The sequence below is a fragment of the Anolis carolinensis genome, chromosome 1, assembly GCF_035594765.1.
Source record: "Anolis carolinensis isolate JA03-04 chromosome 1, rAnoCar3.1.pri, whole genome shotgun sequence".
NCBI classification, from domain to species: Eukaryota; Metazoa; Chordata; class Lepidosauria; order Squamata; family Dactyloidae; genus Anolis; species Anolis carolinensis.
In genome coordinates, this window is record NC_085841.1 from 241064666 (window position 1) to 241087684 (window position 23019).

The window sequence follows — 23019 nt, forward strand, 5'->3', positions numbered from 1 at the left end:
TTTCATCAAAGTGCGGTATGGGGTTCCTGAGAGCCCAGTTATTTGCTACCTGCCATGTATAAACACAAAGCTAGAGAATTGGTTTATGCTAAAGAGGGCAGTTGATTGTGCCAATTTTGTAAGAACAGGGCCTAGCCACATTAAGAATGCCAAGGAACTATGGCCCCGATTCTTTCTGTCTACCTAATGACGATAAATAAAGGATATAAAACACATGGCTTCAGAGAATCTCAACTGCAAGGTTGTTTACTGCTGCTCAGGAGACTAGGACATTGAGCAACGTATTCAAATTACAGGAAAAAAGATTCCACCTAAACATTAGTAAGAACTTACTGATAGTAAGAACTGTTCAACAGTGGAATATGCTGCCTCAGAGCATGGTGGAGTCTCCTCTGAAGGTTTTTAAGCAGAGGCTGGATGACCATCTGCTTTGATTGTGTTTTCCTGCATGGCAGCATGGGGTGGAACTGGATGCCTCTTCCAGTCTCTTCCAATTCTATGATTCTATCTTTGGAAGAGAACCAAAAATTGTGAATATCATATATTACTTAGGTCCGGGCAATCTAAATTACTGTGTTTTCCCATGTGAGTCAACCCGGTCCTTGGGCTCTATAAGAGAGGAATTCTCTCTATCACATCTGCAGAGATATGCCTGTTGCAGAAACCAAAGAAAGCCTTCTTGCTGGTCAGTCCCAATTTATAGAAAGGCTTTCAAAAGAAAGTTATGTAAGTTCCCTCCCTGTTATCCTTCTGCCTTTCATCACTGTTACTGTTATGTGCCTTTCTTGGTGAGATTTGTTCAGAGCTGGGTTTGCCTTGGCCTCCCTCTAAGGCCGAGAGACTTGCCTAAAGTCAGCCAATGGATTTTGATGGCCAAGCGGGAATTCAAACCCTAATCTTCAGAGTTGGATAATAAGGAGGGATTAAGGAAAAGCCTATTAAACATCAAATCTGGAGTCTCCTGTGGCCTAGGGGATAAAAGCCTTGTGACTTGAAGGTTGGGTTGCTGACCTGAAGGCTGCCAGGTTCGAATCCCACCCGGGGAGAGCGCAGATGAGCTCCCTCTATCAGCTCCAGCTCCATGCGGGGACATGAGAGAAGCCTCCCACAGGGATGGTAAAACATCAAAAACATCCGGGCGTGCCCTGGGCAACGTCCTTGCAGACGGCCAATTCTCTCACGCCAGAAGCAACTCCGGTTGCTCCTGACATGAAATATATATATATATATATATATCAAATTAGATTATGGTTTTACAAAATAAGCACCAAAACATCATGTTATACAACATACCCAATACAGAGTTTCATTAAGACAATTTACTCTCTTAGAACTTTGAAGTAATGGTTTAACAACACTGAGCTATGTTAAACCATCTAAGATTTCAGGGACACTTTATTTTAATAAATATTTTCTAAGGTTTTGAAAAAAGCCAGAAAATAAAGATGAAATTGCAGAGCTGTCATTTTAATATAAAGCCAGTGTGATGCAATGGCTTGAGTGTTGGAGAACATGGTTTGAATCCCCACTCATCCATAGAGATCCTCTGGTTAACCCTGGGTAAGTCACATTCGCTCAGCCTCAGAGGAAGAAAATTGCAAACCACCTCTGAACAAATATCGCCAATGACAGGGTCATCTTTGGATTGCCATAAAGTCAGAAATGACTTGAAGGAACACAACAACAGCCATTATTTGAGCCCATACCTCTGTCTAACACACCACTTTAATACACATTGAGCTGCAATTGCTCTCTGCAGTCTCTGTGTGTCACTCTTGTTCTTCAGAGCTTGTTTGTTGCTACTTGGAGCAAGTGGCCTAACAAGTGTGTAATAAATTCATGGCATGCGGTTTTAGGCATGAAACTGAAGACACTCATAAAGAAGGTTCACCCCCCCCTTTTTTTTTTCATGTCCTTATTCTACTACATAGTTCAACATCATTTGCTCCTTCAAATGAAAAGATAACATAATCATAATGTTGTTAGGAGGACACAAACTGGGTTATGGAAGAAGAGAACTGGAGCTGGAAGAGTTCACTGAATCAAGTTCTGTCTCAAGCTAGATCTATACTGCCCTGTAGCCCAGGATCTAATCCCAGATTATCTGGCAGTATAGACTCATATAATCTGGGATAAGAAGATAATCTGGGGTCAAATCCTGGGATATACGGCAGTATCAATCCAGCCCCATTGAAGCAGTTCCCCCTCTCCCCCACTCAATACACTCACCAGGCATTTGTACTGTGCAATATTTCAATGTTAGGTCTCCATCTTAGTTGAGGTCTTATAGCATTGAAGACCTTCTCTTTCTATATGCTGAATTTTTTGCAGCCCTTTTGAGAAATGCAGTGTTCACCTTCGGAATTCTTTGAGGCACAACTGTCTATACTCAGGACCTTAGAGTCAAACTACAGTAGAGTCTCGCTTATCCAACATTCACTTATCCAACGTTCTGGATTATCCAATGCAGTCAGCCTTTAGTAGTCAATGTTTTTGTAGTCAATGTTTTCAATACATTGTGCTAAATTCGCAAATACAGTAATTACTAGGTAGCATTACTGCATATTGAACTACTTTTTCTGTCAAATTTGTTGTTAAACATGATGTTTTGGTGCTTAATTTGTAAAATCATAACCTAATTTGATATTTAATAGGCTTTTCCTTAATCCTTCCTTATTATCCAACATATTCGCTTATCCAACATTCTACCGGCCTGTTTATGTTGGATAAGTGAGACTCCACTGTACATGTGTTTTAATTATGACAGTGTAGATCCAGCCTGATTCAAAGGTTTGTCTGCCTTCCTTTTTGATGAGAGAATGGAACTACCCAAGTTCGCCCCATGGGTATCACGGCACACCTCTTACCATATAAAATGTGAAATCAGCCTGGAATTTACTTTTTATCAAGTTGATATTGACAACCAAGTTTCTGTAAGCCACACCTGAGAAAGAAGAAGCAGTTTGTTAAACAATGCTGGCTTCTTCCTTTTGTGCAGCCTGATCTGATGTATGATTACAGCATCATGTTTAGGTTACTTCAACATGCTTTGTGTGAGGCTGCCTTTGTTTGGAAACATCAGCTGGTCCAGAGAGCTGTAGACAGATTGTCAATGGGCTAGCTACAAGGAGCACACAATTTCCTGGATGGAGCAGTTCCATTGTTGGCTGCTGATCTGTTTCTGGGCACAACTCAAAATGCTTCTTGCAATTGATAAAGCCAGGCTATCTTTAGGACCGTATTTTCCCATAAGAATCTGCCTATATTTTGAGGTCTTCTAGGAGGCTTTTTTCTCTGTGTTGGGTATCATCCTGTACTCCACAAGTCTCCAGTCCCCAATGAGTAGCTAGTCTAGAAAACAGTATTAGAATAAGGGACTCCTTTCTCTATTGCTATGCATGTCTTCCTAGAAGAGGCTTTCTGTCTCTTCTCTTCTTGCTTGACCACTATCGCCTCCCCCATTTAAAGTTGTAGCAATGTGATCTCTTTGAGGTCCAAAGTAACTTCCTCTCTATTGGTATTTTGATTGCTCCTAGGCTTTGGCCATGTGGTTAGCCTCCATTCTTTCTCTCCCTTCTTCCTTTTGTCTCCTCCTGTGGGGATGGATCTTGCTATTCACCAGGCATGATGTAGCTGCATGGATATTTTCTTTAATTTTTACCTTCCTTAGAAGATAGCTTAGTGAGCTAGTTAGCACCAAGAACCTTTTCTATCTAAAATAGATTTATTTTTACCACAATAAATATTTTGAACCTATAATTGTGACTCTACAATCCGTTGCCACCCTAAGGAACAAAAGCTTATCCCAGCTCACCACATGTAAGTTTCTGCTGGTTGTGAAATGTGCTTCTAGCACCCTGCTATATTTTAAGTGGAATCACCCCGAGAGAGGGTTATTTTTTAGTCTAACCGCTCAGGAATTCTTAACACTGTTCTATCATTGTCACTGATACAACTGTTAGGACCATGGGACAGGGCCTTCTCAGGCCCCATCTACACTGCCATATAAAATCCATACTGCCTGCTTTGAATTGGATTATATGGCAGAGTAATTTACCATGTATAATCCAGTTCAAAACAGAAAATCTGGATTATATGCAGTGTAGAGCCAGCCTCAGTGGCTGCTCCCAGGGCTAGGAATTCCCTTCCAAGGCCTCTTCTACACTGCCAAATAAAATCCAGATTATCTGTTTTGAACTAAATTATATGGCAGTGTAGATTCATACAGTTCAAATTGGATAATGTGGATTATATAGCAGTGTAGAAGGGGCCCTAGAGAGAATAGAATAATCCTTACCTCAGTAGGTGACAATCTTTTCCATTTGAAGGCTCTGTGGTAAAGGAGTTTTCATCATGTGTTGTGCTGCTTATATTTGTTGTTTTTGTTTTCAGTTGGCATCCTTTTCATTGCTTTTAATTCTATTGAGTTTTAATTTTTATATGATGTGAAACTCACTTAACCATATTTGTTTTAATTTTTGTAAGCCATGAAGAAAAAGGTGGGATTTAAAAGAAATAGTATAGTAGTAAATCCAGCTGTGGTAGCTTGCTCTCTAGGATGTGTGCACAACACTGCTGTTTGGTTCATCAGGGAAATCTTCCTAACAGCATCATCCAGACAACTGAGTCCATATAGTTTAATCCACTCCTATTACAGCTGCCCATAACCATGATTTTATAATGCCTGTCACCCAGATTACTGTTGTCACCTTGCAGTTTGGAAGTATTTATAACCCTCTTTCAGACACTGGAGGATGTATCATAGCCATTCTATAGCCAGTCTGTGAACATGCCTGGTTCTGGAATGTCTTTCCACTACCTATGATTCTATCTGGGTTATTTTCCCTGCTTTTTAAAAAGATACTACCCAGAAGAGTAGTTGGTTCATATCAACTGGCATTAACAGAGATTGGCCTTCATCAATAATGGCTGAAGAACTAGGCTGGATCTACACTGCCCTATATCCCAAGATCTGATCCCAGATTTTCTGGTTATCACAGATTATCTGGCAGTGTAGACCCATATATTCCTGTTCAAAGCACATAATCTGGTATTAGATCCTGGGATATAGGGCAGTGTAGATCCAGCCCTATAGAACTGGTATCAGGGCTGTAGCCAGAAAAAAATTTTGGGAGGGGTTTTGAAAATTTCAGGGGGGGGGGGGTTGAACCCCTAGCACCCCCCACCCCCGCTACAAACCTGTCAATATCTGCTTGAGATAGTGCCTGGAGGGACTCTTAATGTTTTGCGTCTCATAGATTTAGCATGGGGATTTGGTTAACCAGTTAAAATTCATGAGTAAACCAGGTTTTTTTTATAACCTGAAAAATTTCGGGTGGGGGGGTGAACCCCTAACCCCCCCCCCCCTCGCTACAGGCCTGACTGGTATTATATTGTAGGTCGCATGGCTTTTAATGCTGATTCCTCAATAATCAGTTAATAACTTTGACCAAAAATGCCTTGGGGCTATTGGCAGCCAAGCAGTTCACAGTCTGCTGATATTCTGAAATACATGTCTTTATACCAATGTAAGGGGAATGCCAGGATAGGTTTCCACCTCAGTACACTAACAATTACAAGATAAATATATTCCAAACACACATAAATTAATTGGCACAGTTTCAGCAGGGCATCAGCCCAGGAAGTGTCTCTTTAAAAGTCTGTTAGCAGGACAAGGAAACCAAACAGCGTTTTGATAGGTTGAGGCTGATTTCCAGATACTCTTGCTGCTCTGCTTCTGAGGTCTCCTCATAACAGCTGGCTCCTCTCCCTGTGGGTGCTGCTCTGCATTTCTTCTTCTTCCTCTTCTGACCCTGAGGGATCAGGGCTGTAGCTGAAAGTCTCGGTGTTGTGGTGCAGGAAGCGTGTGCTGGCCCTTTGCCTTCTACATTCCTCATCAATGTCCTCTTCTTCATTTTCCTGCCCTTGCACTTCTCCAGGCAGCAGTTTCTCTGAGCCCTTGCTGACTCCTCTCTGTTTCTCAGCCTCGGCTCCCATCACCTGCTCCTTGGCCTTCCGACTCCGCTTCCACTTCATTCTGCGGTTCTGAAACCAGATCTTCACCTGTGAGAGATGGACCAACAGATGGTTGACAGGAACTCTTTCTTATTATGACACTGATGCCCCTGCCATATAAACACTGCCATATAAAAACCAAGTAATCGCCGGATTATATGGCAGTGTAGCATCATATAATCCAGTTCAAAGCAGATAATGTGGGTTATCTGCTTCAATAATCTGGATTATATGGCAGTGTAGATGGGGCCTGCATCTGTCATATCCCTAGATCAGTGACTCTCGAACTTCGGTCTTCCACAGTTCTTGGATTTCAGCTCCTAGAAAGCTCAGCCAGCATAGTCAATGCTTAAAAATTCTAGGAGCTGAAGTCCTAAACATCTGAAGCATCAACTTCCTTCCAGGGCATGTTATTAACTTTGCCTTATTTGTGCAAAATGACCCATCATGTTCCATTCAAGAACAGAAGGCCGAGAACCAGAACTTTGCACATAAGTTTGTTACTGTTTATCAAACAAAAGAATCACATCTACACTTCTGCATGTGTTTGGTTCTCATCACACCACTGTTTGAATTGAAAGGTTTCAGTTACAGTAAGGAAAAAGGACCCGCCTCCTTGCCAGTCAAATCAGTGCCAGGAAAGACTGCTTTATGGGCCACATCTTCCATAATCCCTTCGCCTTCTGCTGGGGAATCCTAAACAGCCAGTGAGCTTTAGGGTTCTCCCACACTGCCATATAACCCAGAATATCAAGGCAGATAATCCACAATATCTGGGTTATCAGAGGCCTCTTCCACACAGCTGAATAAAATCCCACTATCTGCTTTGAACTGGGATATATAGCAGTGTGGACTCAGATAACCAAGTTCAAAGCAGATATTGTGGGTTATTTTGCCTTGATATTCTGGATTATATGGCTGTGTGGAAGGGCCCTGAGTCCACACTGCCATATAATCCAGTTCAATGTGAATTTTATACAGCTGTGTGGAAGAGGCCCCAGAGGATCTACCTTAGATTTTCTTACATCTTGAATGCTTTTTATAACTGCATACCTATTGTTCCCACCCGGACCAAACCTTTCCCCCATTATTAACAAAAAGCATGGCAGAGAAACTATGTTCTCACTTTAGCCCATAACAGTTCTCTGCAAGAACACTTGTCATTTTCATCAGGGAATACTGACAGGTACAGGTCTTCAGTTTATTTAAATACAGTAGAGTCTCACTTATCCAACATAAATGGGCTGGCAGAATGTTGGATAAGCGAATATGTTGGATAATAAGGAGGGATTAAGGAAAAGCCTATTAAACATCAAATTATGTTATGATTTTACAAATAAAGCACCAAAACATCATGTTATACAACAAATTGGACAGAAAAAGTAGTTCAATACGCAGTAATGCTATGTAGTAATTACTGTATTTATGAATTTTACACCAAAATATCACGATATATTGAAAACATTGATTTCAAAAATGCGTTGGATAATCCAGAATGTTGGATAAGCGAGTGTTAGATAAGTTAGACTCTACTGTAGTTACATGAATGGCTGATTAAAAGCCATAGCAGCTTAAGATCATTCTATTGAGATTTCTGAAGTTCATTCTCAATGTCTCCAATTGGACTGTACCTGTGTCTCGGTAAGCATCAGTGATGTGGCCACCTCAAAGCGTTTGGGCCGTGATAAGTACTTGTTGATCTTGAACTGGTTCTCCAGCTCCAGAAGTTGCTGGCTGGTGAAGGCAGTCCGAGGGCGACGGCATTTGCCCATCAGGCCAGACTGTGGGCCAGCTGAAAGGGAAAGCAAGAGTCACATAAATGGCTCAGAAGGATGAAACTACATTTCGCTGGCTGCATAATATGTACCTATTTGTACTGGAGCATTTGTCTAAGACAGAATGCATGTGAACAATTTTGTTAAAATCTCCATTTTCCATCAGAGACAAAGGCTATCAAACTGCACTAATTCTAACATGTAGATGTACCCAAAGTACATACATTTAGGGTGCAAATTAGCTCTGAATCAATCAAGTAAATTTAGACTGAGGCCCCTTCTACACAGTTGAATAAAATCCTACATTATCTGCTTTGAACTGAAATAATCATATAACCCAGAATATCAAGGCAGAAAATCCCACAATATCTGCTTTGAACTGGGTTAACTGAGTCCACACTGCCATGTATTCCAGTTCAAAGCAGATAATATGGGATTTTTATTCAGCTATGTGGAAGAGGCCTAAGAAATTCCCATGAAATCCAAGAGGTCACAATGTCAATAGGTTAATTTGAAGGCATACACAAACACACATACAAAATGCTTGAGAGAGTAATGCATTTTGTAGAATGAAAGTTTGAATGACAGATGTCTTCAAATCATCTGTCAATTGGTGCTGACCCCATGATTTGCACAGTGTTAATTTTAAGTAAGAATCATTCAAAGACAGTTTGCATGGCCTTCCACTGATATATAGCCTACAGTATCTGGTATTTCTTGGCAAACTCCAGTCTATTTACTATCTAGGACTGACCTTGCTTAGTTTCCAAAATGAGATGGGATCTGGCACTTTGAGAGTATTTTGGTTTGGCACAAATGGCTACTGCTCTCATTCATTTCTCAGGAAATATCCATCCAGCCAGCAAAAAGGATCAGGGCTGTGAATCTTCTGCCCACCCCCAGTTTTGCTGGACTCCCACTCCTGCCAGCCTAGCCCATGGCAAAGGAGGCTGGGCGTTAAAGTCCAATAACACTTAGGTGCTGCGTATGTACCACCCCGATCTGTGATCATATTCCCTTACTAGCATTGTGGTATTTGATTATGTACATGAAGCCAAGGAAATTGCAAAGAAACATAAGCTAGACACACTGAGCCTGTTGCCTTCCCTCCAGGTAATGATTTTATTGCCCAGTTGATATTAGCTTGCTTGATATGTTATCAGTGCTCATTTTAACCATCACAATCAATTCCGTTGGTGAAATTAAACCTCCTTTATTAGCCTAAGGTGTATTTAATTACCTCCAGCTGTCTCATGCCATGATAAAAGGCAGCCCTCCTTCAGAGGGGCTTAGGTGCTCCTATCTCTCTAATGAGCCTTTATCAGAGCAACTGCCAACTCAGGGAGAGAGGGAACAAAAGAAGCTTTGAGGGAGACGGGTGGGGCAGGGAGGGTGCTCCTTGATTCCCCAATTATCCTCAACTTTATGGGATGCCTCCAGGATTAACTTTTATTGCCCTTGACTAAATAGAGAACAGACATTTAGTGGTGAAAGTAGGCAGGGACAGGTAGATACAGAATACCACAAACAAATAAAAAATAACATTATGGGAGTTCATGACAAACATGTAATCTACATTGATCACATCACACATTCTAAACAACACATGTGGGCCTAGAGAACCGACCAATGACATGGCGTAATGAGTAAAATGTTGGATCAGGATTTGAAAGATCCAAAATCAAGTTCCCAATGAGCCATAAATGCATAGGGTAACCTTGGGCATTTCTCTCTCCCTATCTATCTATATCAGTGGTTCTCAACCTGTGAGTCCCGGGGTGTTTTGGCCTACAACTCCCAGAAATCCCAGCCAGTTTACCAGCTGTTAGGATTTCTGGGAGTTGAAGGCCAAAACATCTGGGAACCCACAGGTTGAGATCCACTGGGTTAAACAGTCTATGAGCCACCTGTGCCACTTAAGCTGAAAGATGGAAAGGCTGGAGGACATATATGTAATCTTTTTGTCAAAGGCTTTCATGGCCAGAATAATTGGGTTGCTGTGAGTTTTCTGGGTTGTATAGCCATGTTCCAGAAGCATTCTTTCCTGATGTTTCTCTGAGGATGGCTGCCATAGATGTGGGTGAAACATCAGGAGAGAATGCTTCTGGAACATAGCCATTCACCCTGGAAAACTCACAGCAACCCATATATGTAATTGATCAATCACCGTAAGTTTCATTTCAGTGTAACTGTCACACATTTCATAAAACAAGATGCCAAATATGAAGTCTTCATTTGCAGGGGCTAGTCTAAATTCATCCAGCTATTCAGCCTTGTTGTGGCAGCAAAATAATACACTCAGAAGCAATCAACAAAGGGGCTGAATTCTTGTCATCTAGTCATTGTTTTAATTCTTAGTCATCAAGTGCGTAACCTTGGACAGTTACATCACAGATATGAATTACCAAAGCATGAGGTCAACAACAGATCAGTACTAAATATTAGGTAAAGATAAAGGCTTTCCCCTGACATTAAGTCTTGTAGTGTCTGACTCTGGAGGGTGGTGCTCATCTTCATTTCTAGGCCAAGGAACCAGCGTTGTCCGTAAACACATCCAAGGTCATGTGGCCAGCATGACTACATGAAGTGTCATTACCTTCTGCTGGGCCGGTACCTATTGATCTACTCACATTTGCATGCTAGCTTGGGAGAAGCTGGGGCTAACAGCAGGAGCTCACCCACTCCCCAGATTCGAACAGCAGACCTTTCAGTCAACAAGTTCAACAGCTCAGTGGTTTAACCTGCTGCTGCTGTATGTCTAATGTAAAATATTTCAAATCCTAAATAAGATATATTGTCATTTATTAAGTACTGTGAAATACCTTGTATTTTCCTTGTACCTTGCCAGTGCAGATGCTTTCAATGTCAGTTCTAGAAGCCTCAGATAGCATAGGCAATGGTGTGGGATTGTGGGTGTTATAATCCCAAATCTCTTGAGGTTTTTCACGCACTATGGCATACTTCTACCTACTTCTTCTTGCCATGCATTAATCCAACTCTCCATTCATAGGCAAGTGATAGAGCAAGTCAGCAATGCATGAGTCCATCAGTTCCTCAGCAAGTGCTAGCTAGTCATAAGACTTTCTATGTGTAAGACATGGAAGATAAAATGTTCTATATTATAGGGACTCCACTTTGGAAGAAAATGAACTGGTACTTCTCGTCTGATCTTCATCAGCTTAATTGCAGGAGACAATAATAATTTGATTTTGAAGTTTATATGTTTGTTCATTCAGTTTTTCCCTTTCAATTAACTGAAGGTGCATCTACAGTGTAGAATTAATGCAGTTTGACACAACAAACTGCCCTAACTCCATGCTATGGAAGGCTGAGAGCTGTAGTTTGACAAGGCCTTTTGCCTTCTTTGCCAAAGGGTACTGGTGCCTCACTAAACTACAGCTCCCAGAGTTTTATAACATTGAGCCATGGCAGTTGAAATTGTGTCAAACTGCATTAATTATATACTGTAGATGCACCCTTAAACCCTTTAAATGGGTTTTAAAGCACTGTTACTATAAACCTGAGTATTTAATGGCCATACAGGCAAGAGAGTTGTTTGAGTATCTGAATAAATGGCACCCCTGCTTGTTGAATGCCTGTAGGTTTTGTCAGTCGTCATGGAGAAGTGTACACACCTTGCCATAATAATTAGAAAACATAGCCATGGGTGTGCCAACATAATGCCATATAAATCAGCTGGGTTGTGAACTTTTACAACAAAGTTCACATGTAAGGTAAATGCAAATCTATTGGCAGATTGGATTTAAACCTTTCTGGGTGATTTGCAGCAAATGAGCAATGATTTCTAGCTGGCAGTTGTTGAAAAATAGTAACAACAAATTATATTGCTGAGATAAAGAAAAATCGGTGAACACAAAACTATACAGTGATATGGAAGAGTTCTGTAGCTCTTTTCAGTTTTCAATTTCTATGATTCCATGATCAACAACAACAACAACAACAACCGCACTTTATTTGTATTCCACCCTATCTCTCCTAGGGGACTCAGTCTCTGGTATCAAGTTTCTGGTATCAAGATCACTGGGATTAAATTCAACTGTTGTTCTCTACCAGAGCAGACCCATTGAAACCATTGAGATTTCAACTATTGCTCAATATTTTTAATCCATCTGAGACTAACAATTGAACCAGAGTATTACCTATTAAAACCTCCAAATCTTTCTCTTTATCAATATAAATTGCTGTAAAAAGAAGCCATCCTTGCCTCTGTGTGCCTTCAAGTTGACTTGGACTTCTAGCTATGCTTTCATGGGATTTTCTTGATAAATGTATTCAGATGAAGTTTGTCATTGTCTTCCTGGGAGGCCAAGAGAGCATGACTTGCGCAAGGTCACCACTGGATTTCCATGGCCAGTGCTCCCATTTTGGATGTTTCGCCCACATCTATGACAGGCATCCTCAGAGGTTGTGAGGTCTGTTGGAAACTAGGCAGGTGAGGAAATGTCCAAGGTAGGAGAAAGAAAGAACTCTTGTTTGATTGAGGCAAGTGTGAATGTTGCAATTGGCTACTTTGATTAGCACGGAATGGCCTTGCCACTTCAAAGCCTGGCTGCTTCCTTCCTGGGAGAATCCTTTGTTGGAAGGTGGCCAATGGCAACATTCACACTTGCCTCAAGCAGACAAGAGTTCTTTCTCCCACCCTGGACATTCCACAGATATATAAACTCCACTTTCCTAGTTTCCAAAAGACCTCACAACCTCTGAGGATGCCTGCCATAGATGTGGGCGAAACCTCAAGAGAGAATGCTTCTGAAGCATGGCACATGGCCATACAGCCCGAAAAACTCACAGCAACCCATTGTCGTTATTGTACCCAACCCGGTTTTTTCCACTTTTGTTTTATCCCTTTTTTAAACTGTATGTTTCTTTTTTCATTCAGGTCGTGAACTACATTGGGACCCATACTACCGCTTGAACCCCATCCTGGAAGAAAGAGGGATATGAATTCAATACATAGAAATAAAATAAATGTTGGGAGAAAGGGTACATAAAAATAAAACCAACAATCAATCCATATAAATAAATAAACTGAGTGCATTTACACTTGACTAGATATTGGCGGTTGGTTTCAGTGGACCAAACCCTGATATCAAAAGCTGCATCCTGTGTTATTTGTTTTTGTGGCAATTTGTACTGTGTTTTATTAATTTTTAAACTGGACTTAACAACTGTAATGTGTTGTTTTTATCTTAACTGATGTTGCCATTGTTTAATATATGACATAAGTTTACACAATTTGTATGCGCTATGGCACTTGTATGTGCTTCTGTAAGCCCTCACGAGTCCTTCTGGGAGATAGGGGGGTGGAATCACTGGATTGCTGTGAGTTTTCCGGGCTGTATGGCCATGTTCCAGAAGCATTTTCCCCTGACATTTCACCCACATCTATACTAAGTGGTCCATCAAATGCTGGGCCACTAGCAACCACCATGTCAGACTAATCAAGGTGATTAATTGCAACATTCACACTTGACGAGAGTTCCTTCTCCCATCCTGGACCTTCCACAGATATATAAACCCCCCTTGCTTAGTTTCCAACAGACCTCACAACCTCGGAGGATGCCTGCCATAGATATGGGCGAAACCTCAGGAGAGAATACTTCTGGAACATGGCCATACTGGCGGGAAAACACACAATAACCCTGAGACCTCACAACCTCTGAAGATGCCTGCCACAGACGTGGGAGAAACGACAGGAGAGAATGTTTCTGCAACATGTCCATACAGCCCGGAAAACTCACAGCAACCCGACAGATAACATTGTGAAATAAAAATTGGTCGGATGGGGGGGGGGGACACCCTTTTCGTGATACAAATCTCAGTTTTTGATCGAGATATATTGGGGTATACAGGTTACTTCTAGGACCGATAAAGAATTTACAATGAGAGGAAAGGAGATTTGGTCTCCAAAGGGGGAGATGAATTCTTAAAGCTGGGATTTATCTTCAAATAGACAGGATCTGAAGGCCTGGTGACGGGAACTGCCCTCTATTCCCACACATCAGGAACCTGAAACAAAAGTTGCCTCATTTACTCAACGCTCACCAAACCTCGACTGAGGCAGCAACGACCATGGCATTAACTCAATGAAGCTGTCAAGGAGTTTATTACTCCGCTCAGTGCTAAGTACAGTAATTGTATAGGTTTATGGTTTGATACCTATCGGCTGGTTACACCGGCAGAAACAATGATGTTTTCGTTTCAAATAAAATGAAATCTTCATTATTTCTAGGACGCAAACTTGGTGACAAAAATGTCGTTTTACACATGGTCCCTTGCAATGTTGCAAATTAGGAGGCTTTGCTGAGTTCTCGCGTCAGACATGCTGGAACCAGAATGTTGCAAAGAAAATTCAACCGGTTTGTTCCGAATGAAACCCCGTTGTACTCAATAGGATTTTTTAAAGCTGGGTGTAATATTCCAGCTTCAATCAGAATATACTAAATCAGAATATACCAAACACAGCATCTCCGAAACACGAATCAAGGAACATGAAAAGCACTGCAGACTAACTCCACCAGAGAAGTCAGCCACAGAAGAGCACTTGAACCAACCTGGACACAGCATAGTATTTGAGAAGACAGAAATGCTGGACCACTCTCACAACCACCATGTCAGACTACACAGAGAAGCCACCGAAATCCATAAGCATATGGACAACTTCAACAGAAAGGAGGAAACCATGAAAATGAGCAAACTCTGGCTACCAGTATTTTAAAAACTCTAAAATCAGGACATTAAATAAAGAACAATACTCAGAAAACAGTGGAATTCCAGACAGGAAACAATCAGGACCAGCAAAACTTCTCCCAACAAAGGACTCCCCCAGGCAGGAAGCAGCCAGGCTTTGAAGCTACACGGCCATTCAATGCTAATTAAGCTAGCCAGTTGCAACGTTCACAATTGCCTCAATCAAACAAGAGTTCTTTCTTTCTCCCATCCTGGACTTTCCACAGATATATAAACTTCCCTTGTCTAGTTTCCACCAGACCTCACAACCTCTGAGGATGTCTGCCATAGATGTGGGAGAAACGTCAGGAAAGAATGCTTCTGGAACATGTCCATACAGCCCGGGAAAACTCATAGTAGCCTAGAATATACTCTGTTATTTCGGAAGATTTCAGCCTTCCTTGATGCAGAAATGTAAGACCTAAAACCCCAAGACCGGTGCGAAAAACACACAATCGGAATAAAAGGATTCAAAGCTCTTTTACTAAAGTCACATCTATATTAGCCATTTAACTGATTTAGAAACTACCTTCAAACTGCAGCAGCTAGGTAACTGAGGATACTGGCATATATTGCACTTTACAACTGCTTTATATGGCCAGCGTAGACCATATAATGCAGTTCAACGCAGTTCCAACTGCATTATATGGGTCTACTCTTACTATATAATGCAACTCCAAACTGCATTATTTGGCAGTGAAGATCCAGCCTGTGTGAAAGAAAGCCCTTAATTCGTAGCAGGACTCTGTGGTTTGTACAATCTGGGCCTCAGGATTTCCTGTGTAATCATATCTGCACGGCGAAACCACTTTCTTTAATACTGATTTGCAAAGGCGCTAAATAAAAATGCTCAGTGTAGATATGGAGTGAATGAAGTATCAATATTGGCAACCTCTGAGGATGCCCGCCATAGATGTGGGCGAAGCGTCAGGAGACAATACTTCGGGAACATGGCCACACAGCCCGAAAGACATACAGCAGCCCCAATATTGGCATTGCTTGTTTCACTCATAAATGCATTCCTGGGAGTTTCTTTTGTGTGGGAGTGAGTGTGGGTATCAGGAGCGACTTGAGAAACTGCAAGTCGCTTCTGGTGTGAGAGAATTGGCCGTACAGACGTGACTCCCGGATGTTTTATGTGGGAGCTCATCCGCAGTCTCCCGGGTTGGCTTCGAACCGGCAACTTTCAGGTCAGCAACCCAACCTTCAGGTCAGCAGTCCTGCCGGCACATGGGGTTTAACCCACTGCGCCAGGGAGTTCCTATTCCTGGGCTGCATCTACATAACAATTCCGACCATCCTGCCGTGGATCGGGTCGCGCTCTCACCCCACGACGCCCAAGGCACGTCTGTGGGGTTCAGCCGCTAGCTTCCCTATATAAGTAAACCGAGGCCAGCCTCCCTTCCTGCCTCGCTCCCGGCTGAATATCTTGGTGAGCCATTAACCGGGCCCTCCCTCGGCAGAAGGGCCCCGAGGCCTTGGGCAGATTAAAGTACAAACCCTTTTACAACTTCCCCGGGCCCCGCAGGGTGATTGATGTGGGAAAAGGCCGACAGGGAAACCGGAGGAGCGGGGGGGGGGGGGTGCGTGTACACTGTGAAATTAAGGCAGTTTGACACCACTTGAATAGCTGGATGCTGTGGAATCGCAGGAGTTGCAGTTTACAAGGTCTTCCTCCTCTTCACCAGATAGCAACCCTCATGGTTTTTTAGCATTGAGCCAGGGCAGCTCAAGTGGTGTCAGACTACATTCTTGCCATACATCAAGGGAACCACTGACCGCATAGGGAAGCTGATGTATAAACACCACCTACAAACTATCTACAGACCCACTAAAGAAATCCAGCCAATGCTACGCTCAGCCAAGGACAAGAGGGATCCTCTCACCTCTGCAGGAGTCTACCGTATACCATGCAGCTGTGGACAAGTCAATGTAGGGACCACCAAACACAGCATTGCCCAAACACGAGTCAAAAAACGTGAAAGCACATCAGACTAAATCTACCACAGAACTCAGGCATAGCAGAACACTTGATGAACCAACCTGGACACAGAATATTATATGAGAACACAGAAATGCTGGGCTACTCTCACAACCACCATATCAGACTGCACAGAGAAGCCACTGAAATCCACAAGCACGGGGACAATTTCAACAGAAAGAAGGAAACTATGAAAATGAACAAAATCTGGCTACCAGTATTAAAAAAACCCTCTAAAATCAGGACAGTAAATAAAAAAAACACCACTCAGAAAACAGGGAAATTCCAGACAAGAAATAATCAGGGCCAGCTGACACCTCCCAACAAAGGATTCCCCCAGGCAGTAAGCAGCCAGATCTTGAAGCTGGCAGGGTCATTAATGCTAATCAAGGTGATTAACACTTGCCTCCAACAGACAAGAGTTCCTTCTCCCACCCTGGACATTCCACAAATATCTAAACCCTACTTGCCTAGTTTCCAACAGGCTCACAACCTCTGGGGATGCCTGCCATAGCTGTGGGCGAAACGCGAGGAGAGAATGCTTCTGGAACATGGCCACACAGCCCGGAAAACTCACAGCAACCATCATGGTGTTGTAGCACTGATCCAGGACATTCAAGCGGTGTCAAACTGCATTCAAACTTCATGGAAAGTACCCTTCAAGGGAATGGATTTGCATACCGATATTACAAACTAACACGCCAGGGATCTTTAAATTCACTTCCCTGTCGTCGTGGTGAGACTCCCAATTTGGAAAGATTTGGGTCCGATTCGTCAATTACACTATGTCAAAAAAAATTTAAAAATTCCCTCTACATTGCCAGACAATGCCTTTTGGGTTATATTACATGGTCAGTGTAGACCAGGTATGGGCAGAGATAGTATAAAGAGATAATATAAAATTCCTGAGTAATTTCATCGCTGTGTTGTCGAAGGCTTTCGTGGCCAGAATGACTAGGTTGTTGTGAATTTTCCGGGCTGTATGGCCATGTTCCAGAAGCATTCGCCCTTGACGTTTCGCCCACATCTATGGCAGGCATCTTCAGAGGTTGTGAGGTATATTGGAAAGTAGGCAAATGGAGTTTATATATCTGTGGAAGGTCCAGGGTGAGAAAAGGACTCTTGTCTGTTGGAAGCAAGCGCGAATGCTGCAATTAATCACCTTGATTAGCACGGAGAAGCCTTGCAGCTTCAAAGCTTGGCTGACTCGTGCCTGGGGGAATCCTTTGTTGGTAGGTATTAGCTGGCCCTGATTGTTTCCTGTCTGGAATTTCTCTTTTTTCAGAGTGTTGTTCTTTTCTTACTGTCCTGATTTTAGAGTTTTTTAATATTTAAAATCAGGACAGTAAAAAAAGAACAACCGTTTTTTTTTAATATTGGTAGTCAGATTTTGTTCATTTTCATGGTTTCCTCCTTTCTGTTAAAATTGTCCACATGCATGTGGATTTAATTGGCTTCTCTATGAAAATAAACAAAATATGGTTACCAGTATTAAAAAAAACTTATAAAATCAGGACATTAATAAAGAACAACACTCAGAAAATAGGAGAATCCCAGACATGAATTAGTCAGGGCCAGGTAACACCTCCCAACAAAGAATTCCCCCAGCCAGACCTTGAAGCTGAAAGACTATTCAGTGCTAATCAAAGTGGTCAATTGAAACATTAATACCTGCCTCAAACAGGAGTTCTTTCTCCCATCCTGGGTTTTCCACAGATATATAAACCCCACCTGATTAGTTTCTAACATACCTCATTACTTCTGAGGATGCCTGCCATCAGGGCCGTAGCCAGAAAAAACATTCGGGAGGGGTTTTGAAAATTTGAGGGGGGGGGGTTAAACCCCTAGCACCCCCCCCCCCTACAAACCTGTCAATATCTGCTTGAGATAGTGCCTGGAGGGACTCTTAATGTTTTGCGTCTCATAGACTTAGCATGAGGATTTGGCTGACCGGTTAAAATTCATGAGTAAACCAGGTGTTTTTTTATAACCTGAAAATTTTCGGGGGGGGGGTGAACCCCTAAACCTCCCCCCCCCCTTACAGGCCTGCCTGCCATAGATACAGGCGAAAGATCAGGAGAGAATGATTCTGTAAACTCACTATAGAAGGCATGGGCAAACTTGGGCCCTACCGGCTGTTAGGAATTGTGGGAGTTGAAGTCCAAAACACCCAGAGGGCCCAAGTTTGCCCACGCCTGCACTATAGATCAATGTCTCATAAACTGTGCTCTTCCAGGTGTTCTCCGAAATCCCAGCTGTTAGGAATTGTGGGAGCTAAAATCCAAAACACCTGGAGGAGCAGAGTTTGAGAAACTCTGCTCTACACTGAGCATATCATGCAGCCAGCGGAGCGACTTTCCTGCAGTGCTGGGGCGTGACTCACCGTGGAAGTCGGGAAAGCGTGGGGCCAGGATCCCGGCTCGGACCCACTGCTCCAGCGGGAAGGAGGCGCCCAGCTTGAAGGGCTCGGCAACGGGAGGTGGAGGGAGGTGCGGGAAGGCGGCGAAGGCGAGGGCCGGGTGGGCCTGCCCCGTCAAGGCGGGCAGCGGGAAGAGCGCGGGCGCGTAGAGGCCCGGCGGGGACAGGCTCAGCAAGCCGGGCTTGGGCACGAAGGCGGCGGGAGGGCTCTGCGAGGAGGCGCGGGGCTCTTCGGCTAGCAGGGCGTCGATGCGGAAGTTCTGGGACTTCTCCATGGCCTTCGGCATCTCAGCCCCTGCCTTCCTTCTTTCTCGAAGCGGGGTTTCTCCTCCACTCCTTTGACGCCCGACACGGCTCTCATCAGTCTCCTCCCCGGCTTTGTTACTCCTTCTCCATCTCCGCCCCGTCGGGAGTGACGCGCACTCGCTCGCTGCTCAAGGCTGGAGGGAGGTTGCAGTGCGTCCACACTTGACACGGGCCAACTTCGACCCTCCCTCCAGGGATGATAGGAGATGCAGTCCAACAAAACCTGAAAAGCCACAAGTTCCCCGTCCCTGCATTAAGATGTACAACTCTTTTATTTTTAACCAACCTTTCCCCGTTTGTCCCATAATTGCATCTCAGGATTTCTCTGGATAACCCTTGGGCAGTGTCGAACTACAGTAGAATCTCACTTATCCAACATAAACGGGCCGGCAGAATGTTGGATAAGCGAATATGTTGGATAATAAGGAGAGATTAAGAAGAAGCCTATTAAACATCAAATTAGGTTATGATTTTACAAATTAAGCACCAAAACATCATGTTATACAATAAATTTGGCAGAAAAAGTAGTTCAATATGCAGTAATGTTATGTTGTAATTACTGTATTTACGAATTTAGCACCAAAATATCACAATGTATTGAAAGCATTGACTACAAAAATGCGTTGGATAATCCAGAACGTTGGATAAGCGAGTGAGACTCTACTGTAATTCAAATTATTCATGAGATGATCTGACAGAACAGCTACAGCTTCAGGAGCACTTGGTTGGCTGGTCAGATCATCTCTCAGTGGATCTACTGTAAACCTCAAACTCTGCTCTTAATGCCATTGCCTGCATTAAACAAAGCTGAGAACCCAAAAGTACTGTACTGGATCCCGCTTCATTAAAGCTAAATAGTCCTCTAAAGTTTGTGTGTTGTCATCGGTTCCTCAATGTTTTGCCCATTTGCGCAATATGCCCTTGAGATGCATTTTGGTCTTTCAACACATGGGGTCTTTAAAGGGTCCTGATTGATTGGAGAAACTATGTTTCTTTCAAAAAGCTAAGCATTTCCTTGTGCCTTTGATGTCCCCAGGTTAGCAACGGCAGCAGCAACAAAAATGGAGAAAAGGGTGGCAGGCTTCCATTAGAAAAGCAGAATGCTCATTTTTAAGGATGAAAGGAGACAGATGACTCTCTTGTGTACTGAGTCACGGGTTGTTAGGAATGGTGGGAGTTGGAAGTCCAAAACACCTGGAGGGAGGGTCGAAGTTGGCCCGTGCCTGCTATAGAGTCAACTCTAGGTGAAACTAACAATAGAATCTGAGACATAGTTTGAAAAAGTTCTGTGTGTTCTCTGTGTTAGCGAGGCAATGTTTCTACTAGTCTCTCCAAACTAGACACTACTGATCCAATTCTGTCTTAAATGCAATCATCTTCCCAGTCTGACCCATTGAAACGAATGGGATTTGTCAAGTCAAATACTAACATAGGTCTCATCGCGTTGCTGTGAGTTTTCGTATGGTCATTATTCCAGAAACATTCTCGCCCACATCTCTGTCAGGCATCCTCAGAGGTTGTGAGGTCTGTTGGAAACTAAGCAAGTGAGGTTTATTATATAGCTGTGGAAGATCCAGACTCTTGTCTGTTTGAGGCCACTGTGAATGTTGTAGCTGGCCAGCTTGATTCTCATTGAATAGCCTTGCAGCTTCAAAGCCTGGCTGCTTCCTGCCTGAGGTAGGGTCTCGTTGATTTAGCTAGGATTTTGATCCCCTTGCAGCCCCGTGCTACTTTTTGCACCTGTCTTTCCATGAAAAAGTCCGTTGAAGTTCGTGGGTGTGTTCGGGCCCCTTCTACACTGCCATCTAATCCAGGTTATAAAAGCAGACAATGCACGTTATCCTCTTTGGATTGAATTCTATGAGTCTACACTGCCATATCATCCAGTTCAAAGCAAATAATTTGGATTTTATATGGCAACATATAGAAGGGGCCTTCGCCAATAGACCTTAGTAGGAGCCAGCACTTTACTGGATCAGAGGATGCATTCTACGCTGTAGAATTAATGCGGTGTAATACCACTTTAACTGCTGTAGCATCATGGGAATTATAGACTGGCCCATTGTACACAGCTGAATAAAGTCTCTCATTATCTGCTTTGAACTGGAATATATGGCAGTGTGGATTCAGATAACCCAGTTCAAAGCAGATATTGTGGGATTTTCTGCCTTGATATTCTGGTTTATATGGCTGTGTGGAAGGGCCTTCAGATAACCAATTTCAAACCAGATATTGTGGGATTTTCTGCCTTGATATTCTGAGTTATATGACTGTGTGGAGGGGACCTACGTGATCCACCAGAACTTCTCTAAAGACCTTGCAAAACTACAACTCCTAGCTACCATGCCATTGAATCATGTCAAACTGCATTGTTAGTACCGTGTAAATGCACCCTTAACACTCAAACTATAAGCATAATGGAACAAGATTCGTCAGACCTTTGCTCAGGGTTCCTGCCCTTCCCAGCCAACCCTGTTTGGCTCAGGCGCCAAGGAAGAAAGAGGAGCTCTTTGTCATCGTACGTTTCAGGGCGCAAAAATTAAAACAATGTCAATTTCTAAACATAGATCGAGAGCCTGGCAATTTAAAATACCCTTTGCTTAATATCTTGTATTATGTCCGTGAGGATTTATCCATCCTAGAATTCACAACTTTTGAAAAATAATCACCGGAGTCTCAGCAGCACCATAGCCATAATTCAGCATTACGAATTAATTTTCCAAAAGACTTTTATTGAATTCTGTTTATATTTATTTCTATGCCGAATCCTTGTGTGTATATGCTTTGAAGTCGACAATCATAGGGTTTTCCTGGGCAAGAAACACTCAGAAATGGTTTTGCCAGTTCCTTCCTCTAAAATATAGCCTACAGCTCCCGGTATTCATTGATGGTCTCCCATCCAAGTATTAAACCAGAGCAGACCTTGCTTAATGTGTTGTCGAAGGCTTTCATGGCCGGGATCACAGGGTTGTTGTATGTTTTTCTGGGCTGTATGGCCATGTTCCAGAAGGCAGGCATCAGATGTGAGGATGCCTGCCATAGATGTGGGCGAAACGTCAGGAGAGAATACTTCTGGAACATGGCCATACAGCCCGGAAAACATACAACAACCCAGACCTTGCTTACTTTCCGCAGACAGAATCTGGTACCTTTTAAAGTATTTAGTTACATGCCTCGAAGTCAAATTCGACTTAGGATGAGCCGATCATAGCGTTTCCTTGGCAAGATTTGTTAGGAGGGAATTTTTCCTTTGTGCTGTCGAAGACCGGAATCACTTTATTTACTGTCCAGATTTTAGCGTTTTTTAATACTGGTAGCCAGGTTTTGTTCGTTTTGATGGTTTCCTCCTTTCAACAAAAAAGGAGGAAACCTTTCAACAAAAAAGGAGGAAACCATGAAAATGAACAAAATCTGGCTCCCAGTATTTAAAAACCTTTAAATTCAGGACAGTAAATAAAGAACAACACTAAAAAACAAACGAACAGGGGAATTACATGCGTGAAGCAATCAGGACCAGCTAACACCTCCCAACAAAGGATTATCCCAGGAAGGAAGCAGGCAAGCTGTGAAGCTGCAATGCTATTCAATGCTAATCTAGATGGCCATTGGCAACATCCACACTTGCCTCAGGCAGACAAGAGTTCTTTCTCCCACCCTGGACATTATTCCACAGATATATAGACCTCACAATCTCTGAGGATGCCTGCCATAGATGTGAATGAAACGTCAGGAGAGAATGCTTCTGGAACATGTCCATACAGCCCGGAACACTCA

The 23019-nt window shown here is 42.9% G+C and overlaps 1 protein-coding gene across 1 annotated transcript; it reads right to left on the bottom strand.

Moving 5' to 3' along the window:
• Nucleotides 1-5499: 5499 nt before the first annotated feature.
• On the bottom strand, nucleotides 5500-19357 carry LOC100567438 (motor neuron and pancreas homeobox protein 1). Its single transcript, XM_003214932.3, has 3 exons — nucleotides 18905-19357; nucleotides 7647-7807; nucleotides 5500-6063 (listed from the first exon to the last, which is right to left on the bottom strand). The coding sequence occupies exons 1-3, from the start codon at nucleotides 19224-19226 to the stop codon at nucleotides 5749-5751; spliced, it is 798 nt and encodes a 265-aa protein (XP_003214980.1). The 5' UTR covers nucleotides 19227-19357; the 3' UTR covers nucleotides 5500-5748.
• Between the last annotated feature and the right edge of the window lie 3662 nt (nucleotides 19358-23019).